General features: G+C 47.5%; 1 protein-coding gene across 1 annotated transcript; it reads right to left on the bottom strand.

The window, feature by feature from the left end:
- Positions 1-21,347: 21,347 nt before the first annotated feature.
- On the bottom strand, positions 21,348-24,277 carry Ccn1 (cellular communication network factor 1). The gene is made up of 5 exons (XM_041651909.1): positions 24,040-24,277; positions 23,516-23,729; positions 22,826-23,173; positions 22,497-22,705; positions 21,348-22,327 (listed from the first exon to the last, which is right to left on the bottom strand). Exons 1-5 carry the CDS (start codon positions 24,100-24,102, stop codon positions 22,025-22,027), a joined length of 1,137 nt encoding a protein of 378 aa, XP_041507843.1. The 5' UTR covers positions 24,103-24,277; the 3' UTR covers positions 21,348-22,024.
- Positions 24,278-25,009: the final 732 nt, after the last annotated feature.

The raw sequence follows: 25,009 nt of genomic DNA, 5'->3' as shown, positions 1-25,009 counted from the left end.
GAGGTTATCATTTGCAGAGTGTGGCTGATAGTGATGTCACTTTGATAAGGTGACATGGATGAAATATAGTGTGGAGGATGCTGGAGTAATAGCTGAGATGAGACGTCTCTGAGTGGCTTGGCCCCAACAGAGCACAGACATACACACACACACACACACACACACACACACACACACATATACGCACCTAGAGGACTTGTAGTATCTGGCAGGAGTGTCTGGGACCTGACCCTCTCTAGGGTTCCACAAGGTCAAAGACATGGTCCCAGAGTCTCTGCCTGCTGCAAGCAGCAACAGATGCCAGCTGGTAGTCAGAGCCAGGGCTGGCACTCTGGGCATTGGCCAGACTGGAGGTCTAGGTCAATGTGGTGGCTCACCGGGCTCCCAACTGGGGCGCTACTTACTTGTTGCAGCCAAGTTTCTGAAGATCTAAAACTATTGATTTGGGAAGAAGAATAGACTCGGGATCTGTGAAGGGGTACCCAAGCATACGTCTGTCTGCACCGTTGCCATGGGATTCTGTTCAGATGCACACAGATGGAGTGTCTTTTTGTTTAAAACAAACAACAACAAGAAAATTCCCACAGGTCTTTGCAATTCTCTACCATGTGTGTGTGTGTGTTGCAGTGTTGCCATGGCAATGCATGTGGTTTTGTTTGGAGGAAATATGCATAGAAAGGGCAGGAAGTCGTATGTATGCATGGCAAAGCAAATGCGACCTTTCAGAACCCTGGCTTCTGAACAAAGAGTATTCCTATTTCCTGATAATGACTTAAACTGGGGAATGTGGTGTAAGGATGCCCCTCAGCCTAGCCCCCCGGAGGAGTCTAATAGAAGTGGTTCAGCTCAGTTCTGCGTCACCTCTAGCGAGTAACTGGGCTATGGGTGACCTTTGCTGTGGTGATCTGTGTTTGTGCTATAATAAATAAAGCTTGCCTGGGATCAGAATATGGAGCTAGCCACACTAGTTAGCCAGAGAGACCAGGAAGTGGAGGTACACACTTTTTTTTTTTGTTTTTTGAGATAGGGTTTCTCTGTGTTTCTCTGGCTGTCCTGGAACTCGCTCTGTAGACCAGACCAGGCTGGCTGTTGTTTTGTTTTTTTAAGGTGGTAGCTCATAATTTAATCCAAGCACTTGGGAGGCAGAGGCAGGCAAATCTCTGTGCACTCAAGGCCCCACCGTGGGCTGCATGAGATTGATCCAGTCTAGAAGAGAAAGAGTCAAGTGGTGGTGGCTCACACCTTTAATCCCAGTACGTGGGAGTCCCACACCTTCAATCCCAGCCCTGGGAGGTAGAGACAGGAAGGGATATGGCTGGACAGAGAGCAGAATATAAGGCGGGAGAGGGGAGCTCAAGGCATTCAGTCTGAGGACTTGTAGAGCCAGGATACCCCATTTTGTCTGAGCATTTCGTAGAGGTAAGAACTAGAGGCTGGCTGCTCTGCTTCTCTGATCTTTCAGCATTTACCCCCTAATATCTGACTCCGGGTTTTTATTATTTAAGCCCAACTAGAATTTGCGCTACACTTTGCTTTCCTCCTATCTGGAACAGGAGTCAAGGAGTCCCTCTGCGCGTCCCTGCTGTTGGAAGAGAAGCAGAATGACACAGGAAGGACTCAGTCGGTGGTGGTCAGCACTGTTCTGGAGTGGCGGGTATCACCTCCAGCTCGGCTGCAAGGATTAGGATGACTTTGTTCAGCCTTTCCAGACTGTGCGCAGGACATTCTGGGGGAGGTCGAGCACTTAGGGATGGCCATACTGTGGTCTGCTAGAATCAGATGACCACAGAAGAGCCCCGATGACTGACCACCAAGGGAACTGGAGCTGTCTTCTTGGAACAGTGGATACTAAGGTGAGGGCGCATGGTAGACTGGTGTACTGTGGGCTTTCTGTATCTGGGTCTGCGATCTTTTCACCCTACCACTTTGCCAGAAGCAGTGTCCTCTTGGGCCCAGTACACAGGGAGGACAGAGATCCATCTTCAAGGTCTTCATGTCTGTCACCCACCCTGAAGGAGCACTTTGGGGAAGCCATATAATTAGTATAGTTATAGTACTGTTAAATCTTGATCTCCCTCCCTCTATACTTCCCTCCCATCCCTTCCCTTCCCATCTCTTCTCTCTGTCTCTCTGTCTCCCTCCCTCCCTCCCTCCCTCCCTTCCTTCCTTCCTTCCTTCCTTCCTTTCCTTTCATCCCAAGGCTTCACACAACCCCAGCTGGCCCCAAGCTCACTGTTTAGACCTGTGTGATAGTCCTGAACTCGGATTCTTCAACTTCTATCTCCCAAGTGCTGGGGTGTGTATCATCCTACGCAGTTAAATCTGCGTTTTCTAGTTCGTTCACAGGATTAAAGTCTGGCAGGGAAGTACTCTGCATGCACTTTGTATAGCTTGCATCGTTTAAAGGATTTGCAAACCTGCTGGGATGCCATCTGCCCATCTAGCGCATCACTAGATGTTATCAAAGCCTTCTGGGAGTTTGTATTGATTGCGTGAGTGGCTCCATCCAGGACTGCATTCTTCTGATCTGGACCAGATGTCTTCTGAGGTTGTTCTAGACCTGACATTGACAGTCTGGTATTCACTAATCAGTCTTGAATAAAAGATAAGAAGTCTTTCTTGATGGTTTTAATCTACATACGAAACACGAGGAACCCTACATACTTGCTTGCACCAGTATTCTGGTTTCTTTTGGTCCCATGAAGGGACCTCAGGAGAAAGTGTCTGATAAGCCATCAGTTCCTGCTTCTCCTGTGTAACTGACTTCCTTGTCCCATCCCTGAGACTTCAAAGTCAGGCAGGTTGATCCTTACCATCCACAGTAGTGTATAGCACTGACTGATGCATTTCGCTACTGTTCTCTGCTTTTTTTTAATTGCCTTTAATATGAAAAAACTGATAGGGCTTGCTGGGTGGTAGCAGCACATGCCTTTAATCCCAGCACTAGGGAGACAGAGGCAGGTGACTGTGTACTTGCCCTCAGAATTCTGACTCACACACATCCATCATGTATGTAGCGGATGGCTTCTACATTCCAGGTCTTGTGCTGAGGACTGGGTAGCCAGCAGTCTGGAGCTTAGGATGGACCATGCTCTTGATGGGATATTCAAATAGGGGAACCTCTGTGAGAAGGCGCTAATTCTGAGCAAGATGTAACGGAACACAGAAAAAGTCTGCCATGCAAAGGCACAGGAATTCCCTGACAGTGGAAACAGCAAGGAAGGGTGAGAGAAGGCTGGAACACACAGAGACAATTCTAGAAAAACAGGAAAGAAGCTGCCTTGGTTTTATTAGGGATGATGCCCAGGTAAGGAGCTAGGAACACGGTCGGGAGAATTTCTTTTTAACTTTTATTACATTGTATCTGTTTATGTATTTAGTGTGTGCATATATGTGTGTGTGCCTCTCTCTCTCTCTCTCTCTCTCTCTCTCTCTGTGGGGGGCACTTGCATGCTACAAGATAACTTACAAGAAACAGTTCTCTCTTTTGAAGACTTTCTTTTTAACTTTTATTATGTTGTATCTGTTTATATATTTATTGTGTGCATATATGTCTCTCTCTCTCTCTCTCTCTCTCTCTCTCTCTCTGTGTGTGTGTGTGTGTGTGTGTGTGTGTGTGTAGGCACTTGCATGCTTCAAGATAATTTACAAGAAACAGTTCTCTATTTTCATCACGTGGATCCCAGAGGTCAAACTCAGGTCACCAGTCTTGGTGGCAAGCACCTTAATTCACTAATCCACCTAGCTGGCCCAGGAATTTTACTTTTCACCCCGTTTCTTTCTCTCCTGTTTGAATTACTTACCATGAGTCTGTATTTCTTGTTGGGGGGAAAGGCTAGTTAATAGAAAAGAGGGGTTTTAATGATTAATAGTAAGGAATCTAATAATGTTGCATTTCAAGAATCACCACGCCTCACCTCTGGCTACTTTTAATGAAGAGAAAAGATCAGAGAATAAGGACACAATCCCATTGGTCTGAAGGGAGAGCCGCCTCTTTCTTCTGTCTATGTGCCCACTGTTTCCTCTAAGCCAGTTTCTTCTGCTTCTCTTCAATGAAGCCCTGACCACTCTCTTTTATTGGAAGTATTTTCAGTTTAAAAGACCTTTCCTTGGACATGGTGGCGCAAGCCTTTAGTTCCAGCACTTGGGAGGCAGAGGCAGGTGAATCTCTGAGTTCGAGGTCAGCCTGATCTATGGAGCGAGTTCCAGGACAGCCAGGGTTACATAGAAAAACCCTGTCTCAAAAAAAAAAAAAAAAAAAAAGAAAAAAGAAAAAAAGGAAGAGACCTTTCATATTCATGTGAGATTCATACTTTTTGGCCACATGTAACAAGCACAGTAAGACCTTTGACCTCTCCAGGTGAAGGAGGATGGCTTGTGGTAGGGACATACAGACATCGGAGGAAGAAATAAAGCGTGGTACTCACGGAACACACTCCAGGGCTTTGAGCATGTGTGTTTTACACCGTAGTAGCTCTGCTGTGCTTTCCATTCAAAGAGGAGTAAAACATATCTTGTAGGGTGCTCCGAAAGACAGAGAGCTAGTCTTGTTTCTCAGTGGATCCCAGCAGTTACGGAGACTACTTTAGACCAGAGTCGATAACTGATATTTCCTTTTTCTTTCTTTCTTTTTTAGAGAAGGCTTCATGTAGCCCAGGGTGGCCTTGGAATCACTATGCAGCTGAGGATGACATTAAACTTTTGATCTTCGGTCTCTACCACCTGAGAGCTATGATTATAGGCCTGTGCCACCACGCCGAGTTTGCTTGGCACTGGGGATTACACCAGTCAGGGTTTCATGTCTTCTGGTCAAGCACTCTATCGACTGAGCTATGTCTGCAACCCCTGACAATGGACAGATCTCAACACTAGCTCCGAGGAAGGTGTAGCACACATGTGCTTTGTGCCCACCTTTAGGGGCATGTCTGGAAATCACCATACCTAGCCCTCCAGGGATTGGGGTCAGAATGGAGGAAAACAGCATCTCTAATCTATTCTACGCTTCCTCATCAGCAAGATAAATGAGGAGCCCACACAGTTCATAGCTTCTTGTGTGTCCCACCCGAATAACGTGTCTCTCTCGTGTACCCTGCATTTCTGGCCACTATGACCACTGTCACTGGGAACCTCATCTTTGGTCTCAGACCATATGTGGCCCTCACGTTCATCCTCTTCCCAGCCTTGGCACCGCCCTCCTGAGAGTGGGGAGTCTTGAGTCCTCTGGCCCAGAAAGCTGTATACCAGGCAAGAGATGATTTCCAATCCACTTCAACCCACAGAATCCCATTCCAGGAAGGCTTCCTCTCTCCTACCTCATGTTTAGAAGACTCAGTTGTCAGCTGTGAGAGGCGTGTTAATTGGTAATCGAACATTTTCTGAGCATCGGTCAGATGACACCCCCACTCCTTTCTACAGATTTACTCATTGAGTGTCATGCACAAGTGTCTGGGATTAGATGTTGCTGTCCCTGTGTGTGGATGAGGATACGGAGGGAGAGGATGCCTGGCTTCTCCAGCCCTGCTTCCCTATGGGAGGACGGCTCTGAGTGCTGCTGCTGCTGCTGCTGCTGTCACCGCCTGCCTGCTAGGGGCTGGTGCTCGGTGACAGGATCTCTCTGCTTCCTCCCGTACTTTCCTGTCCCCTTAGTCTTCCTGCAGACTTCGTCTGTGAAGCTTGTGGGCGATGTTTGAAGAATGAGTAAAGGGGAAAGCAGGGTTTTATGAACTTCAGACTGTGAACTCTCAAGGAAGAGTGAGTCAGACATCCACATTCCTGACATACTTTCAGGAGGTTCCATGACCTCAGACAATAAGAACCTGAGGCAGAATGTCCTTAGGAGGCCTCCCACGAGGAAGGTTGGTACCTTGCTGGTACTTCCTCCTTGATCCTCATTGCAGAACTCTGTGTTCCTTGGGACTCTACCTGGGTAGGTCTCCTAGGTACCCAGAGGACCTCCTCGATTCTGTTAAGCTGCCTCCCCCCAACACACACACACACACACACACACACACACACACACACCTGAAATGCCTTTCCTTGGGCCAGACATGCTCAGCTTGCCCTTTAAGTCTCTGGGGATATCTAGCCCCCTCTGGGCTTCTCCAGAAGGAAGGAAGCAGCGTCGTCCCTGAACCCTAGGTTCCAAAGGGTTCCGTCGTGCCTCTCATTGCCAAATGCTAGGCGTGGAAAACCCTTGATTGCAATGAATCTCATTTTGCACACTCTAACTCTCTGAGACTGGCAACAGCTCCACCATGGAGGAATAGCCTAGTGCCAGCAATGAAGATACTAGACCCATCTCTGACTGTGAGACCTCCCACACCTCCGGCTCTAGAGTTAGAATCTAGCTTGCCACCTCTCCCAAAGTACAAGAACCTTTAACTCTAGGCACTATTCCCGGAGGTGTGGGTTCACATCTGTTAGTGGATTGAAATTCCACAGAAAAATCTTTCTCTGAATCTTGTATCTTGCCTCATTCTTCCCCTCACCCACTTTTATCCTGTATTTGATGGGAGGTATTTGAGCCTCAAAGGGAAAATGTCTCAGTAACCGTCCAGAAGGGGAGGAGGGGGAAAAGAGAGAGAGTATTCTGGGGACAGAGTAACTGAGAGGCTTCCAGTTCTCCACAAGTTATGGGAAAACAAGTCTCTCCAAAGACCAACTGCACAATACCTCAGAAGTTCTTCCAAGCTCAGTGAGCGAAGACAGCGAGAGGTTGTGCTTGGACGCATCTTCTTGATGAACAAATTGAGAAAACATATTCGCAGATTGAGAAAACACCAACGGCGGCACGGCTAGGAGCGGCGTGAAGGGAGGGTGAGGTGAAGCTAACTCCTCTGTGGATTATTGGCCTAGTGGCCAAGATCCAGGCCCTTCAGTCTCCTGGCTCCTCCTGGGGGTGCTCATAGTGGTCTGCCCGACAGGGCACCTGTGCTGAAGGAAAGGCAGAAGGGGGGTGTGAGTCTTTTCTCATCTAGTGTTCCCTGGTCAAGCCGCTTCCCTTTCCATGTTACCTAGGCCAGGAAGTGGCTGGGCTGGAGACAAGGCTGAGTCCCGGGTCTATAATTCCTGCTCACTTCTACTGTCCTGCCCGATGTCATCAGCACACACATTGCCCAGTGACCAGTGAAACTTGCTCCAGTCTCCATTGCCCCCAGGTAGCAGCTACCAACCACGCGTATCACCCTCAGGGCGGAAGAAGGAGTGCGGGTTGGCGCAAGTGCGCATGCCCTACGATCCACTGGGGCCGTGGGATTGGCGTTCCCTACTGGATCGGAAATCTCTTTGCACTCTTTGCCCACCCCTTTTGCACACACACACAGCCCATCATCCCCACCCTAGTCACACCTGGTGGTGACCTTTCCCTCTTTCTGCCCGAAGAAACTGGGTCCTTCTACGTAAACCAGAGCTGCCCTGGTTCCCCGCGTCGCATCTGCCAGATGCTTTCTGAGCCTCCCACAAGCTAATGATCTCCCCTGGGCAGAAGAGTTCTTTAATAATTTACCAGGGTAGATAAAGAAAGAGGCAGAACTCTTGGCTTGGAGTCCAATTACCCTGGTGTCCCAGACACTGTGGATGGAGCTAAGACTGGCTTCAAGTTCAGACTCCCTTTTGAAATGGGAAACCTGCCCTGTAGCTGTGTGTATACAGTCTTACCAGACCTCCTCTCAGATATCTGAACATCCCAACCCTACTGTGTGATCGACACTTAGGATGCCTTCGTTATTCAGGGGAGCCAGCTACATAAAGTGGAAGAACCCAAAACGCCCCAGGACAAAATGAGATTTAAACATTTGAAGAATTTCCGGAGAATAAAAAGTTATCTCTGGCTCCTCTAGTCCCTGTTAGAATTCTTCCAATACTTTTGCAAGGAGAGTTATTATGTGTTTGGAATAAAAGTGCAGATGGTGAAAGACAACAGGGGTGCTTTGGAGGTGGAAACGAATGTTGACTGTTTCCTTTTAGCTAACCGTGAGGCTTTGAGAAGCTGGGGTTCTAAGAACCTCACTTTCCCTGTGTGGAAGCTGGAAATATATGTCTGTATGGGGTCTACATGGATCATAGGCATGGAAACAGCAATCTGAAGCAAGGAGGTGGTAAATGCTGTCTTTGTTGTGATGTCATCACCACATGACATGGCCACCATTGTCATCACTGGGGTTGTTCATATCCAGAAAACTTTGAATTTTATAAAGACCTATTTTTTTTCTGAAAAACATAACAATGTAATAAGACTAAGCCCATTATCCCAGCTACTGCAGAGGCCGAGGCAGGAAGATTGCCAATTCATGGCTTGCTTAGGCTACAGCGAATCCCAAGTCAGCCTGGGCAATGTAGTGAAGCTCAGTCTAGAAGTGAGAAGTAGGAGCTGGAGATACAGTTCAGGGTTTAGGACCCATCCTGCTCTTCCAGAGGACTGGAGTTTGGTTCTTAGTGATTGCACAGCCCACTGTAACTCCAGCTCCAGATCTGCCTCCTCCAGCCTCTGCAAGTACCTGTACCCACATGCACCCCCCCTCTCTCTTAAAAACAAAAATAATACATCTTTAAAATTAAAGATAGAAAAAGTTTTAAGATTAAGGATGCAGCTCGGTTGGTGGAGTTCTTATCCAGCATGTGGGAGGCCCTAGATTTTATCCCCAGTGCCAATCAATTAATCAATCAATAAACAAACAGATAAAGATGAAAACCTTCTTGGTCCCTATGAACCACGCCACCTGGTGACCTTGGGGTGTCCCCTCCCACATCTCCCTCCTCCTTTGACTTGTTTTGCCTCTTGAAGCACTAATAATCATGAGGCAATCAGCTCCTTGTCCTGGGCTCTTGTCCTGGGCCCTGTGCTCCCTCTCAGAAACCAGTTCTCTGCTGGAAAGAAGCTTAGGCTAAGCATGGTGATGCTCACCTTTAGTCCCAGCCCTTTTGTCTGTCAGAGGCAGGGACAGGCAGATCTCTGTGAGTTCAAGGCCAGCGTGGTATATATTAGCAAGTTCCAGGTCAGCCAGGGTTGCATGTTCAGATCCTGTCTGCAAGCAAACAGACAGAAAGTAGCTTAGGCCAAATACAACATGCCATGATGAGAATCTATAAGAACAAAGACCACAGATGATAAAACAGAGGACATTGGGGTGTTCTAGCCCCAGCCAGCCTGGAGCTAAAAGGAGCTACCTCACAGCTGAACCTCATCAGTCAAGGCAATTGTGACCAAAGGCAAGCAGTCATTTGAAACCACAGAATTTTGGAAGAGTGTTGTGGAATCATCTTTTTGTGCACTGTGAAGATGTGTCTTTGCCAAGGCGCCATCTGATTGGTTTAATAAAGAACTGAATGGCCAATAGCTAGGCAGGAAGAGGTTAGGTGGGACTTCTGGGCAGAGAGAAAGGTGATGGATCTAGACACCAGAGGACATGGGGAGGAAACAGGAGGTGCAAGGGGGAAGAGAGAGAGAAAAAAATCACAAGGCAAAACGTAGATGAATACAGATGGGTTAATTTCAGCTCTAAGAGCTAGTGGGGCACGCCTAAGCTACAGGATGAGCTTTTCTAATAAATCTCCATGTTGTTTTTGTGAGCTGGCAGTCCAAAGGCAAGTCCTACTACAGAAGAGTCTGTTAAGCAAATGCCAGATCCTAAATTTACATTAAAAAGTCAACAGTACTACTAGAAGGCCACAGTCTCCCTATTGAAGGCCACGGCAGAAACCATGGGGCAGTTAGGGGCTAGCCTGGCACTCTGCGAAGAAATTAAAGCCACACTTGGTCTACTTTCCTTTTAACAAATAAACTTGTTGATTGACAGGGCAGTAACTGAACATCTGCTGGTTACCAGGTTCGGGGCTAGAGGCTGTAGATACTCAGAGAGTGAAGGTTGGTTCTCCTGTTGCGTGGGTATCTGGATTCTAGAACTGTGGCCTGTGTTTTTGTTTTGGTTTTGGGAACCAAGAAAGGAAGTGCTTGGGGTTCAGCTTGGAGGAAAGATGTGTACACAGTGATACTTCGGGAGCGTTGAGGGTGCTGAGGGACTTGCTGCAGCTGGCAGAGAAAGTCAGCAGGCTTCATCTAACTCTCCAGTTTGCAGAGTGACTTTGATCAATAGAGGAAGGTGAATCTGAAAGCAAGCAGGCTGAGAAACCAGACCCGAAGAGCAGACGCTGGGAAGGATAATTATAGACATTGTGTTTATCCCAGGAGGAAGAACAGAAGAAGGGAGCAGTGACACGGTCCTGATGGGGATGCAGCCATGGCGTACAGGCTTCCAATATGACAGCCCAGAGATTAGGTTCATCCCATGGACTGCCCGGAGGAGAACCGTGACCAGTCACTGTAAGTCACTTAATAGGATTCTGAACACTCCTGAGCAGCCCAGCAAAAACAATGGGTTTGACTCTGAAATCCAAGGAACTGGGATCCTGCAATCAGTGGAGCCAAGGGATTCTCTTTCCCAAGCATAGGGTCACATGATTCATTCAGAGTTCTCCTGGTGTGTGTGTGTGTGTGTGTGTGTGTGTGTGTGCCAGAGGACATCCTCAGGACTCCTTCATCAGACACTGACCACTCACATTTTTGTTGTTGTTGTTGTTGTTTTTTGTTTTTTTCGAGACAGGGTTTCTCTGTGGTTTTGGAGCCTTTCCTGGAACTAGCTCTTGTAGACCAGGCTGGCCTCGAACTCACAGAGATCTGCCTGCCTCTGCCTCCCGAGTGCTGGGATTAAAGGCGTGCGCCACCATCGCCCGGCTCTTAAAATCTTTTTTTTTTTTTACATTTTATTTATTTATTATGTATACAATATTCTGTCTGCGTGTATGTCTGCAGGCCAGAAGAGGGCACCAGACCTCATTACAGATGGTTGTGAGCCACCATGTGGTTGCCGGGAATTGAACTCAGAACCTTTGGAAGAGCAGGCAATGCTCTTAACCACTGAGCCATCTCTCCAGCCTGACCACTCACTTTTTGAGACAGGATCTATAACTGGCCTGGAATTCACTAAGTAGGCCAGGATGGACACCAAGCCCCAAGGATGCCTGTTTTTTTCCCCAGAACTGAGATTACAAGTGTGGGCCATCATGCCCAGCTTGGTATGGAGTCTCAGGAGGTCAAACTCTCATTCCCATGATTGTACAGCAAGCACCATCTCCCTAATACCCATTTGTTGAGCTTTGTGAAGACTAAATAGCCTTAGGAGTATGACCGATTAGACTTCTCCAAGGCTGATGGCAATGTTCAGCTCTATCCTCAGAACTTAGCTCAGGAGCCTGAGGTTGGAGATGAGTGGGTGAGGACCACACGTACCCCTGTCTACTATTTAGTGCCTCCTAGCAGTTTGAGGGAGTCTTGATAGCTTCAGCTTTCTGGGGACTCTTCATCATGCTCCTGAGGTCAGCACAGAGGCTTATCCCTAGTCAGTGTGAGCATGCAGGGTTCAGAAGCAGGACCATGTGGGAGGAATTAAAGAAGACTAAGTACAAAGTGGTCACCTGATGCTTCTGTTGATCAGTGCAGCCCTGCTCCAGAGCCCTGTGCTCCTGACTGACATTTTTCTCGGCCTCTCACCAGCCCACAAGGTGGCAGGGAGGGTCTTTTCAGAGCTTTGGGCCCAATTTCCTACTAGGGCCTTAGTACAGCTTCACCAACAACCCCAGGCCTCGAGAGGTAAGCACGGGCTCACAAGTTTGCGGGAAGCAGATCTCAGAGGTCAAAATGAGGATTTCCTGGAGACAGACCTCGCAAGGATGGTCAGGTGAGAGAAGCATTTCACCTCTCTGCTACGGACTCAGGGTGTAAGCCAAGGGGCACTGGGGGCCTGGGCCACTGACATCTCTTGTTCCCTAGGGGCACTGTTTTTCACATCTATATCTTCTCACACACAGTCCCACGATCCAGTGAGCTTCTCCCCTTTGGTTTTTCTTCCAAGACTCAGCTTTTAGACTTTACCCCCAAACAGAAACTCTCCCAGTACCCTGGACCAGAAAGTCTCATGGAGACATCAACATCAAACCCTATAGCACAGGAAATGTGTAGCTGGTGGTGAGTGCCCCAAAGCCGGACTCTCTGAATCTTATCCCTCCACCCCTCTCTCTGTGTGTGTTGTTTTGTTTTTCGAGACAGGGTTTCTTTGTGTAACCCTGGCTGCCCTGGAACTTGCTCTCCAGACGAGGCTGATCTCTCGCTCAGAGATCTGTCTGCCTCTGTCTCCTAGGTGCCGGGATTAAAGGTGTGTGTCACCATGCATGGCTCATCTCCTTATTTCTTAAAGGGGTGGTTCTGAACCCCAAGTGCCTCCGTGCTCAGACCACATGGTCTACTATGGAGCCCCCTTCCTCTGTTCTCTCTGCTTACTGTAGCACGTTCACCTAGATTCCTAATTGGGCAGTGTTGGTGCTCACGCTGTCACTGTGGCCCATTTCCCGCAAGTTGGAGCGAAACTCTGGTCAGAGATATGACTTTGTTCTAAAGGAGCTGAAGCAATGCAAAGTGCGGTTTCTGTTTGCTCCTTTTCATGGTAGGGAAGCCAGGGCGCCTGGGGCAAGGGGTTTGGTTAACTGGGGCCTGAGCAAACCAGGGCTCTCAAAGGAGGTAGGCTGGTGGTGGCCAAAACTTCTCAAGCCACTGACCCGGCACAAAGCTCCACTGTGGGGAAACTCAATATCAGGGTGTGCCTCGTGCTACGGGAACAAGATACACACAAGCCCAAAGTTATGTGCAAGATAGACCTGGTAATGGTTATTGACTGGCCAGCAATGTCCTGTAAACAGCCAGCTCCTGCAAGCCACTGAAGCTGTAGCTTTATATTCACGAGTTTGATATTGCACACCAGTTTGCAGGAGAAACAGGAATAGGACCCCAGGGAGCCTGGTATGGCAGCGGGTCTGGCTACAGTGGCTCAGGCCTTTTAGGGCAGCTCTACAGAATGTCCAGCCATGGTCCCACCCCCTCTCCCAGCCCTAGGGCTTCTGCCCTCGTCCAGACCAGAAGCCTAGAGGTTTCTGATGTTATACTTGGTGTCTCAGGAAGAACAAGGCCCACTCAAATACGAACAGCTTGTTGGCTGCTTGGTGCACCGTCTACAGGGAGAAGACAGGGATTATATTGACTCCTCACCCGCTCACTGGGGACTGTTTTGGTGTCACATGACGCTGTGCTTGGCACACCGAAGTACAGAAGACAACAACGTCTGTTCTGTGCCTGCTGGGGACTCATACCCGAGGAGATTTAAGCCTCCATTCTTTTTTGATGCTGGAATTTTTCTATGTCCACCAGCTCTAAAAAACCAGATCATGTCGTATTGCAGCTAACTTGTCATGGTTTGCGATTCTTTGCTGTTGTTGCTGATGAAACAAGGTCTCATATGTTCCACTTGTCCTTGAACTATAAGTGAGGATGACTCCGAACTCCTTCTCCTGTCTCTACTAAATAAAGTTCTAGGACTGCAGGAATGTACCACCACACCCCTTGAGGTGACAGGACTTGAACCCAGTTCTTCAAATACACTGTAGAAAAGCACTCTGTCCACAGAGTTCTCTCCAAAGCCCAAGCCCATCATAGTTTAATTGGCTGGGTTATCCTCAGTGCTACATAAACTGGTAGCATAGCTTGCAGCGGTCAAGGTCTTCACACGGATGAACAGGGTTTACAAAAGTGCAAAGCAGACTCGATGATACAGGAATCCAGGGAGTAGGGGAGGCTGGAAGATGCAATTGAGCCCATGCAAACGGCCTATATGGGGTTCGCTTTGCAAGGGATGCAGGTCCTAATCCGAGAATAAGGCCCCTTCTCTTTATCCGGGGAGCTGGGATGGACTCACCTCACCCTCTATTCTGAGAGGGAGAAACAATGGGTAGGCTAGCTCTGATTTCTTCCCACATGAGCCACAGAAGCAGGGACTGGCCTAGGAGGCAGTCCCCAAGGTCGGAATCAGATGCTGTTGATGTTGATTCTCTGACTCCAGGGTGGACGAGTCCTCACTCTCTTGCTCTCCATCTCTCAAACTTCTCTCCATATATGTGTGTACACACACACTCACACACACACACACGCTCACCCACAGAGATACACAGGTTTATAGATAGATGTAAAAAAGAGCTTTTCTGTGATTGCGGCCAGGAGCTGATTATGAAGAGAATACAATGTGACTGCTAATCTTGGCTTCTTGGCCAAAATTCAGGAGGGGAAAAAAAATTTATAATCTACTAATGTTACGGGGGATTTCTTCTCTTTCTTTTTTGGGATAAATTAGTCCTCACCCCAAACATTAGAGGCTCCAGTTTCTGATGCTGAACCACTGCCATGTCCTATTTATTTAAATGCGTGCCAGGGGACCTGGCCTTTGATTTATGGGAGCATGAAGAGAATGTAGAGCTTCTGGGCCAAGCCTAGGGTGACTGTCAGGGGCGAAAACATTTCTGGGAGAGCTCGTTCATAGCCAGTCATCTGCGGAGGTTTAGAAGAAATGTGTTGACATCATAATATGGTCCAAGATTTCAACTTCTGTTATTACCATTACAGTGTTTTAAAATAGGGTCTTGCCCTGTAGCCCTAGCTAGCTAGTCATTATGTAGACTAAGCTGTCTTCAAACTGGTGGTGATTCTCCTGCCTCAGCCTCCCAAGTCCTGGGACTCCAGGCATGTGCCATTATGGCTGGACTTCAGTTATTTTTTTACTTAAAAAAATTCTTTTAGATTTATTTATTTGTATGAATGTTTTGTCTGCATACATGCATACACACCACATATATGCCTGATGCTTTCAAAGATTGGAAGAGGTTGTCTAATCCTTTAGAGCTGGAATCCTAAATAGTCTTGAATCACCATGTGGGTACTAAGAACTGAACCCAAACCCTCTGCAAGAACAGTGAGTGCTCTTAACCTCTGAGCCATCTCTCCAGCCCCAAGGCTTCAGGTGCCAATGCAGCTCACAAAAGCGATGAACATCTTTGCAGTTCTTGCTTGCCCATATAAAAGTAGTTCCATATCACTGTGCCCTCTCCAGCATCCACAGGGATCAGGAGGGACGGTGGTACTCTTCCTCCTCTATGTATACAACAGTCTTTGCCACATGTGACATCCTTCAAACCAGTGAACATGTCTTCATAGTTCCTTGCTTGCCAACCATGTCTAGTTGGTGCATAGTCATGTGCTTTATATAAGTGAAAACCGTGACATGAGAACCTTGAGTGAAAAACATGGCAAACATATCTAGTTGGCCCATAGCTTGTTATGTGGTATATATATGAATGAGAGAATCAAGTTTCCACTACGTAGTTGGGAGTGTGTGTGTGTGTGTGTGTGTGCTGGGGGAAGTTTGTCCATTCATTCACATATAAAAGTGCTTTTTTTTTTTTTTTTTTTTTTTTTGAGGATGACCCTCCATAAGCATTTAAAAAAAAAAAAAAGGAAGGGAGGGAGGGAGGAAAAGTCAAGTTAGGATGGCTTTACCTGTAAACAACAGATGCCTAACCAGAATAGCATACACAGTAAGTGCTTTATTGTCACACTCAACAAGAGGGTCACTGGAGCTAGGACTGTGTGACTCAGCATCCCAAGTCCACCCAGTGCACAGATGGTCCTCATTGCTGCCCCACCATTCTCCTGGGGCTCACAGAGAGGGGGTGGCCTGCAGAGAAGAAAGGCCTTGGCTCTCCTCGGCTTTGATTATCAAGGATATCCTTCAGAGCGTCCCCTCCCCTTGAAGATTCTCTTTCAGCATCCTTGATGAGATTAGGTCATGGTAATCTAAGGCAGTACTGATGCAATCCTTAAGGGTGAGGGTGGAGGCAGGAGATTTCCTTCCCTGAACACAGGGAAGGCAGAAGACTCAATTTGAGGCTCTGCTCCATGTGAAGCGGGGACTCAAAGACATGGGCATGGCTGTTTGGTGGGCATCTAACAGTACCCACCCAGCCAAGTATTTAAACATAATTTTGTCACCTCACCGATAGAATTAGTGCCTGTGAAATTTACTAAGTTATTTGGGAGATGCCATAAATGTAAGTATCACCTGTTCTTTTGAATTATTGATTTGCTGTTGTTCAGTAGATGCTAAGTTCCAGAATATTCACTACCTATGTAATACTGGCTGGCTGTGCACGCGCGCGCGTGTGTGTGTGTGTGTGAAAGAGAAACAGAGAGAGACAGAGACAGAGTGTACTAAGGATTTCTGACATTCTGTCTTTCTAATCATAGGGAATTTGTCTCCGTGCGCCTTCCTTTTATAAAGGCAAAATAGCAACAAGAAACCCCAAACATTGCAAAACATTTTAAATGGCCAAGTATCGTCTTAAATGCAAGAGGTCAACTAAAGACATGGGCTCCTTTCCAAGAACAAACTAAATTTGGAATATAGGAGGGACCTTTCAGAAAGTCTTCCCTGGGAGCCTGAATTTTAAATTCCTGTTGTGAGTGAATGCATTTACTTTAACTAGCAAATCTCTGGAATATATACAATAGTCCTCTGTTTACTGGAGAAAGGTGACTTGCTTAGAATGAGCCCCCAGGATGCTGAGTCAACTTTAGGAAGTGACGGAAGTCTTCCCTGGAGCCAGCCACATCGATACCCAGGACCCGTATCATGGCCAGACCTCTGTGTAACTCAAGTGCCTTCCTGTGCCCTAGTTGCCTCTGTCTGGGGCAAGCTCGGATGGCAAACCCTCTGAGATCCACCTTCTCTGCTACTGCCTGACTAGCCAGTAACTAAAGCAACTACACAGGCCAGTCCTCTGTCACTCAGGAGTGTCTTACACACATTCGAAAAATATGTATTTAAGTGAAAGTAGGACCTAGAGCTGTTTCTTTAACATCCTAAAGCAGGCCCCCTAGGTTATCTGAGCACCTCTCCTTCATACTCAACAATCTCTTTGGTTACTATAAAAATAGGTGCTTAAATTCAGCTCGTGTTCAGGATGTGCTTTTTATCTTTGATTAACTTATCCGGTGTCAGCTGGAAAATGTGACATGGTTTTATAAATGGAGTTGCTGTGCACTTCTCTGCAAAAATACACAGACCAGAACTGCAGGAGAAAGCGGGAGGCTGGGCCTGAGGAGGTACAGTGATTTGAAACAATCTCTATTCTTTCTCGGGTTTATGAGTGTTACCACGGTAAACATTTTTCTAAGCACTTGCTTTGTGAAAGAGGTGATCGAAACTGAGCTTTGCTAAGGATGAATCTGGATTTCTCTCCTATTAGCTTGCCCTGCCTTTGACTCTCCTGGAGCTGGAGTTACAAAACCATTGTGAGCTGTTCATTATGGGTACTGGGAACCAGACTCTAGTAAGGGAGAGCAGGGAACACTTTCAACCACCAACCCATCTTCCTAGCCACTGGCATGACTGTCTTCAGACAATACAATGGCCAGTAACAAGGATGGCTGCTGACAAGGAGGCATATCTGGACCCATGTGTCAAGTGAGAAGCTGGGCCTTATCCCAAGACCAATGGGAAACCCCAGGATCCTCTAGGCCGATTGACATATGAGAAGCTGAGCCTTACTTCAAGACCAGTGGGGCAGCACCATGCTCTGATTTATGTTCTAGAGTCCCTCGGGTTCTTCTGTAGAGAACTGATCATTGGAGGACAAGAAAGGATGTCTTATTTGTCTATTGTTGCATAACCACACCCACAACTCCTACCTTAAAATTGCCACACCTTGCTCAGTAGCTGTGGGTCAGGAATAGTGAGAAGGACTCCAGCAGTCTGTGTCTGATTCACAGGCTCTCAGGTGGCATGGCCGAGGGAGCAGGGTTCGCTTTCCAGATAGTTTATTCATGCACAGACTTGATGCCCACACACTCCCTGACCCTGCTCCTCCTCATACCAACTTATCCTCTAGGACCAGTTCAGGGGGGCACTGGGCTTCTCATAGTCCACTGAGCTCAGAGGAAAGGTACCCCCTTTCATGAAAGCACATCTGTAAAATAGATGGGGAGCACTCCAGACCTCCACTCTAAGCTGGCACCAAAACTCAGACGGATTCATGAAAATGGAGAAATATACTCCACTAACTGATACGGAAGCAATGGGGTGCGTGACAAAAGTACAGGTAGGATAGGGGGTGCTCTTGTAGCCACCTTTGGAAAACACACTGTCACAAGGGAAGAGGCCAGCCAATAATTCAGATAAGAGGTGGTGGTGCCTTCGCTATGGATGTCTGCACGGAAGAGAAAGGAGTTGATCTAGAAGAGTAGATGAGCAGACTATGTGGGAGTTGTAGCGCTCTGTGGACTTGTATAAGGTTCCATAGATGAGTGCTAACCATCACCAGTGATCTTCTTCACAGGGCACACACATCATCAGGCTCCAAACGTGTTTTGACTTAAAGCATCCACTTTTTAGGAGAATACAGTTTGTGAGGTACAGATTTCAGAGGCCTTCTCTGAGGAGAAAGTATGGGTCTGTACTGTGTCCATGGCTCTCATGAACTAAGGGTGTGGGGTGGTAAAGAAGGTTCTGGAAACATTTTTTTAAAGGATTTATGGAAATGAGTGCATCTAATCATAGAATGATCTGGACAGGTTCGATTTTACACGTGTTGTTGGCAGCAGCTAAGAAGTGTAAGAAGTCTGCACCAAAGAGAGCATAGGACACATGTCTAGGGCATTTGTTTTTCCAACAAAAATGCTCAAAGTTTGTGGCTGGAGAGATGCCTCGGAGTTTAAAAGCACTTACCGCTCTTTCAGAGGACCAGGTTTTGTCCCTCACGCCCACATGGCTGCTCACACCTGTCTGTAACTCCAGTTCCAGGAGTTCCAATGCCCTCTTTGGCTCCCTCAAACACTGCACGCAGGTGGTGCACATCCGTGCACAGATGCAAAACACACACACACACACACAAATAAATTTCCAAAAAATTCTGAAGGCCACTTTCTCACTTCCGCACATAGGAGAGTGATCTTGAACCGTTCCCAGCGTTGCCTAGCGAGTGATTGACAGCGCTGCTGTGGTGCGAACAGGACTTCTGATCCCAGTGTGGGATTCTTTCTGCCAAGTCACCGATCATGCTGCTTAGAGCACTGCTCTGTCCTCTGCTTGTGTTGGACCCATGCTGACTATTACTCAACAGATTTATCAATAGTGCCAAAAGCCTAGGAAAAGACATGGCAAACAGATCAAATATTTTCCCACTACTGGAAAAATAACCCTAAAATACACTTTTCTAATTTCGACTCAGTTGCATCTCTTTGTGGAATGGCCGGTACATAGCATTCATATGAAACAGCATCCCAGGAAGAGCACTGCCTGGGTTTCTGCGTGTCTCATAGGATATTTCTTAAATTCACAGAATGCCTGAGATTCTGAGGTCATTCTATAACACTCTGGTCTTAAATCTACCAGCAACCATCCCAGAATCACTGGGCTGGGGTGGGAAGGGAACCATGAGAGGTCTTTCGTGTGGTTGGTAGTATATTGTTGTTACATACATACAATGCATGCCAACATATTCAGCTTCCATGCCATGTAAGTAAAGACAATGACTTTTGTTTTCACAGTAATTAAACTGAACAAGATCCACTCCAGGCATAGTTGATCTGGTATGGTCTGAATGCTGTAATTTGATTCTCAAGTATTCTTAGGTCCTTCAATACTTTTTGTATTACTGTACTTAATCTTTTCTGTAGTAGTTTTCTGTTCAAATAAATGGGCATAATTTGCTTTTTTTCATCCTTCCCCTAATGGAACATTCTTACAGTCCTTGCCCCATCTTGTCATCATCCCTGCAAGTTCTTGGACCAGATCAACGGCTTTTCAAAGAGGGCTCTTTTTCTCAGCTACATTGTTTCTCACTTGAGATACTTTGTACAAATGTTGTCTTCTTGCACAGTTGAAGGACCCTTACAACAGGACTCTATGGTCTCTGGACAACAAAGACGTTTGTGGCTTCCCTGGATACAGGGCAGCATCTCGGGATTCATGCTGGGAAACCAGTAAATCTTGCTTTTGGGTCCTGATGTTGTCCAACAGGACCGCCCCACAAAATCCTAACGCCTTTATCGTCTTTCACATATTATTGTGCACCACAAGCTTAATTTTGAATACAGCTAGGCCGGGTGGTGTTTAAATCCCAAATACCTTAAAATGCTAATGCCTCTGGCAGGAAAAATTGACAGTTCAAAAAGGTACAATCTGAAGTATTTTAGGCAAGATACTGTCCAAATCAGAGGGAAGACTTGTGACTAGATTTTCCTAGCATTCATCTAGTAAGGTCTAAAACAGATGCTGGGGAAAGTGTCTCTTTTAGGTCCTTATTAAATCATCAATATTAATTCATCTATTTAGAAAACGCCCTTATAGAATCCCAAGAGCTGTCTCTCTCCCCCACTTCTCAAAGCTCTTTCTCTTATGTCTAAAAATTCAAGTACTCTCTTCGAGTGCAGCCTGAAATGTCTCACTATGGATTTGAATGGGAGCCAGAGCGGACAGCGAAAGGAAAATTTCTCTCTATAAAAGGTTTATTGTCAGCGCTTTCTAAAGATGTAGATTTTTCTAACACAGGCTACCGGCCTTTTTTCACAAACGTTAATGCAGCTGTCCCTACCTCTCCTTGCCCGGCAGTCAGACCCGTTCTTTCAGGAATGCTCAGTGTCTAGCCTTTGACCTCCGGATAGCCCACTCTCTCTAAATGCTCCCTCTGCCACCAATATAATGTAACCAAGGGGGTGGCTTGCCCTGGTGCTTTAGAGATTGGAAAGTACTGGAATTCCTCACATTCTTTTGCATTTGGTAGCGTGTTTACCTAATCGCTGGCTTATTAGGATTAACACAGTCTTTGCTTCAAACTCATCCATTAACAAACCAGGGACCCTAGAGATCCCAAGATTCCCGTCCCTGCCCCCATATACGCCAAGGATAAAATGTAAAAGCAGCTTCCCTAAGCTTTAGATACAAAATTTAAAAAGCACAGTTACAAACTAAGTGACCTATTCAAATCTAGTTCAACCAAGCAGTTATGGCCAAAGGTTATTAAAAGGTTCCCCCTTGTCTCCTTATGTGACACCCAGAACCACCCTGGAGCTGGAGACTAAGCTTTCCTTCAGTTCTTATGAAAATAAATCACATTGCTTTAGGTTAGCAAATTTAATTTCAGCTTCCTTTTTAAAGCTTCACACAGTGCCCGCGTTCAAGATTTTTGCCCTCCAAACTGATGAGTTGTATGCCACCGTTCCTCCTTTAAAGATGTTTGAAGACAGCCACTGTCCTTTTTTCTCTCCTGAGACAAGTTACTGGTTACCCAAGTTAAGTTAGTTCAGTTTGCCAAGTAGGGCACCTGGGGTAGTTCTCCACACAAAGTAGGGCCCCCAAACGAATCCTGTTGGAATGATTAACAGGAGCAATTGTGCCTGATAACTTGGATGGTTTCTAAAAATACTGAATAGCAAACACTCAGATATTAGGTAAATATTTCTTTATTAAATGATTAATTTCATAAATAAATTCTCTTCACTGATATAAAATTAAAATCATTTACAAATTATTCCAGTATTACATTTCCCCTCCCTCCCCAAAAGCTACATTTTGATAAATAAAAAACATTCAATCTTCAAACACCTGGTTTCTGTTTGCAGTTTAGAGCGCAGGTAGCTGCCTCTTGGACACTCACAGAGCGTCCCCCTCCCTCAGGAAGGAACAGGAGGCCCTTTCATTTACTTCTGTCAGAGGACAAACAAGGCTTTCACACGGCCCAGCTAATCTTATTATCTCTATTACAATTGTAGAACCAAGAAGGGGGGAGAGATCTAGAGCAAAAAATACACTTAGCAAATAATTTACAAACAGAAAACAGAACGTCATCCACACAAACACGCTCCAAAACGAAGCATAACAGGCGCTCCAGTACTATGAAGCGAAGTATTCCCCAACTGCGGCTGCGTTAGTGTCCATCCGCACCAGCCCCTTTGGCAGTTTGGAAATACCTTAATGCTACTCAGTGATGAGCAAGGCATCCCTTCTACAATGAGCCCCTTCACCCACCACCCCACCCATGACTCCATGATGCTCACACCCCTCCTCCATCCACCCCACACTAGGCACCTAGGAGGCATTTAGTCCCTAAACTTGTGGATGTCATTAAACAGACTGTAGAGGCGAAACGATGCCTCGTTGGGGTGCGGGCAGTTGTAGTTACATTTGCAGGACTGAATCATCATGACATTCTTGGAAAACATTTCCCCATCTTCGCAGCGGAACCGCATCTTCACGGTCCTGGTCTGCAGAGGCGTGCAGCACCGACCATCCACGCAGGAGCCGCAGTATTTGGGCCGATATTTCTTCACACTGGAGCATCCTGCATAGTTAAACCTGACGGGTTCTGGGGATTTCTTGGTCTTGCTGCATTTCTTGCCCTTCTGGAAGAACAAAAAAAGTCAGTAATTTAATTTTGTTGTTGTTTGGGGAGGGGTACATTTAACCACTATGTGAAACCCGACAGTGCTAGGTTTCATAAAGACATTTTCTAGAGCGGCTCATATCCCACCCACGTGCTGGGGTCATGGTCAAGTCCCTAAAGGAACTTACTTTCAGGCTGCTGTACACCGGTTGTCCACAAGGACGGACTTCACAGATCCGGGTCTCTTTCAGGAGGCGGCACTCCGGGTTGTCATTGGTAACTCGTGTGGAGATGCCAGTTCCGCAGCTCTTAGAGCACTGGGACCATGACGTTGTCTGAACGATGCATTTCTGGCCATGCAGAGGATTGTAAAGTACTCGCGGTTCCGTGCCAAAGACTAGAAAATAAACCAAACAGAAGGCTCTTCAGAGGCATGCTGACACACACCGGTTTCTACAAAGCTGTAGGCCGAGAATGAATTTCGGTAGATTGTCTTATGAGCTCGATTTCCACTTACCAGGAAGTCTCTTCAAAGAGCTGCCTTTTCCAACGGCAATTAACTCATTCTTTCTCGTCAACTCCACCTCCGAGGCATCAAATCCAAAGAGGTCATCCTGGTCATCCAAGGGGTCCTTGATGCTGCTATCTTCATCACAAACCCACTCCTCGCAGCACTGCCCACTGACTTTCACCAGTCGGGGGTTGGGACAGCCCAGGTTGGGGAGAGACAGTTCTTGGGGACACAGAGGAATGCAGCCCACGGCGCCATCAATACATGTGCACTGATGTTTACAGTTGGGCTGGAAACTTTCTCCGTTCTGGTAGATTCTGGAGTTATATTCGCAGGGTCTGCCCTCTGACTGAGCTGTAGAGACGACCAAGAGAGAGAGAGGAGAAGGTTAAGATTAGGCGCCACAGACTGCAACTCTTACATATTTTCCGCTGTTCAATTCACTGTATGGTAAAGTTCGCTACAATTCCCCCGAGACTCCAGCGCTGAACAATAAGTTAGTCAGGATCACTTTTCCGTATGCGCTTTTCGTTGGGCCCAGACACACTGAATTGCATTCCAGACTGCTGAAATCATGAGCCTTTCTGCCAAGCTACCATCAACAAAGCGTCACCATACATGGTCTCAAAATTACTAAACTTCTGGACTATGGGGACTATTATTTTTTTTAAAGGGGCCAAACCACAAGCCTCTTACCTCTACAGATCCCTTTCAGAGCGGTGGAGCTGGCGCCAAAATTGCATTCCAGCCCCTTGGTGTGGTCGCAGGGCTGCGTTTTGCTGCAGTCTTCATTGAGTTGCTTGGCGCAGACCTTACAGCAGCCGCAGTCGTCCCGGACCAACCCGACTCCCGGGGCGCACTTGGGCGCCTCCAGAGGGCAGTGGCAGGCGGCGGGGCAGGTGGAGAGTGCCTAGAAGTGGGGGGAGAAGAAACGCGTGAGGCTGTTTTGCCTTGCTCCGGAGAGGCGCCTAAACTGCCCTGGGCAAGGGTCTGGCTCTGGGGCTCCATCCACCTGGAGTGTCTTGATAGCGTACAGCCACACGGGCCACCCCGGCGGCTGCGCCCCAGGAAGAGGCCCCCAGGACACGTCGTCCGGGCTTAAAGCAACAGTTACCTCCGAACTTTTTAGGCTAACTTTCCCTTCTGTGGACGATCAGGGCCCCGGGAGAGGGATCGGGGAGGGTGGACAGGAAAGCGGTGGTTAAACAAGTCCAACTCACCAGCCTGGTTAAGTGGAGAAGGGTGACGGCGACGGCGAGCGCCCTGGCGGTGCTGGAGCTCATTGTGGCGCGCTGAAAGAGCCGGGGCGAGTGCGGCGACACGGAATCCAACAAGCCGGTGAGCAGCGGTATCGGATGCTCCGGGAGTGAGATGAGGCTAGGGCCGAGACTGAGGGCGTCCTTCTCTCGAGGTTTTGGCGGAGCAGGCGCGGAGGTTGCAAGTGCTTCTCTGGGGCGCTCTCACTCACGGTCTGCCCCGGCGCCGGGAGCCCGCCTTTTATACCCGCCTGCCTCCGGCGCCGCGTGTTGCAGTGACGTCGGCTCTGTCTGCGCGTTCCAGAATTCTCAAACATCTCAGGAATGTTGGTTGGCGCGGGCTGCTGCCAAGCACCTCCCCTGGCTCCATTGCACCTTTCCCCCCCTCTTCTCAGATGTATCAAAGAAAAAAAAAGTTCGTTTTTTTCCACTTTAAATAACTACTTCCATTGGGGAGAATGGGATGCTTGGGACGCGAGGGTGATGATCGTGGTCGAAGAGTATGGGGGGGTGGGGGCGTGGTGTTATGTGTTGGAGGGAGCACTTCAGATCTTTGGGAGGATGGGAGGACCTGAGAGGGAGGAACAAAAGTGGTTTTGTTTGAAGATGCCTAGTGGACCTGGCATCTGCCGAAGCCCTCGCCCGGGAACGCAGGGAGCTGTTTGCTTGTTTACAACCAAGGTGAGAGTAAAGTTATCTACTAAGAGTGCAAAGGGGAGGGGGAGTTGGTCTCTGAGCCAGGAATCTATTTGTGGACTTCAAAGAGGCGTGCTCGGATCCAGTCCCAAAGCTGTGGCATGATGTTTATTAGCCAAGAAAAGTGTATTGCAAATTAATACTCAGAGTGGCATTTATGAATGAGACGGGGGGGGGGGAGCTTCCCTCGTCGCCTGGCAAATTTCCAGCCAGAGGTCTTCCCTCATCCCTCCCCCTC

This window comes from Microtus oregoni, unplaced genomic scaffold (assembly GCF_018167655.1).
Source record: "Microtus oregoni isolate MIOR12 unplaced genomic scaffold, Mior012 000000F_ref0000247, whole genome shotgun sequence".
In the NCBI taxonomy this organism is placed as follows: domain Eukaryota; kingdom Metazoa; phylum Chordata; class Mammalia; order Rodentia; family Cricetidae; genus Microtus; species Microtus oregoni.
Note: the sequence above shows the minus strand (reverse complement) of the source record. Positions and strands in the feature narration are given on the sequence as shown.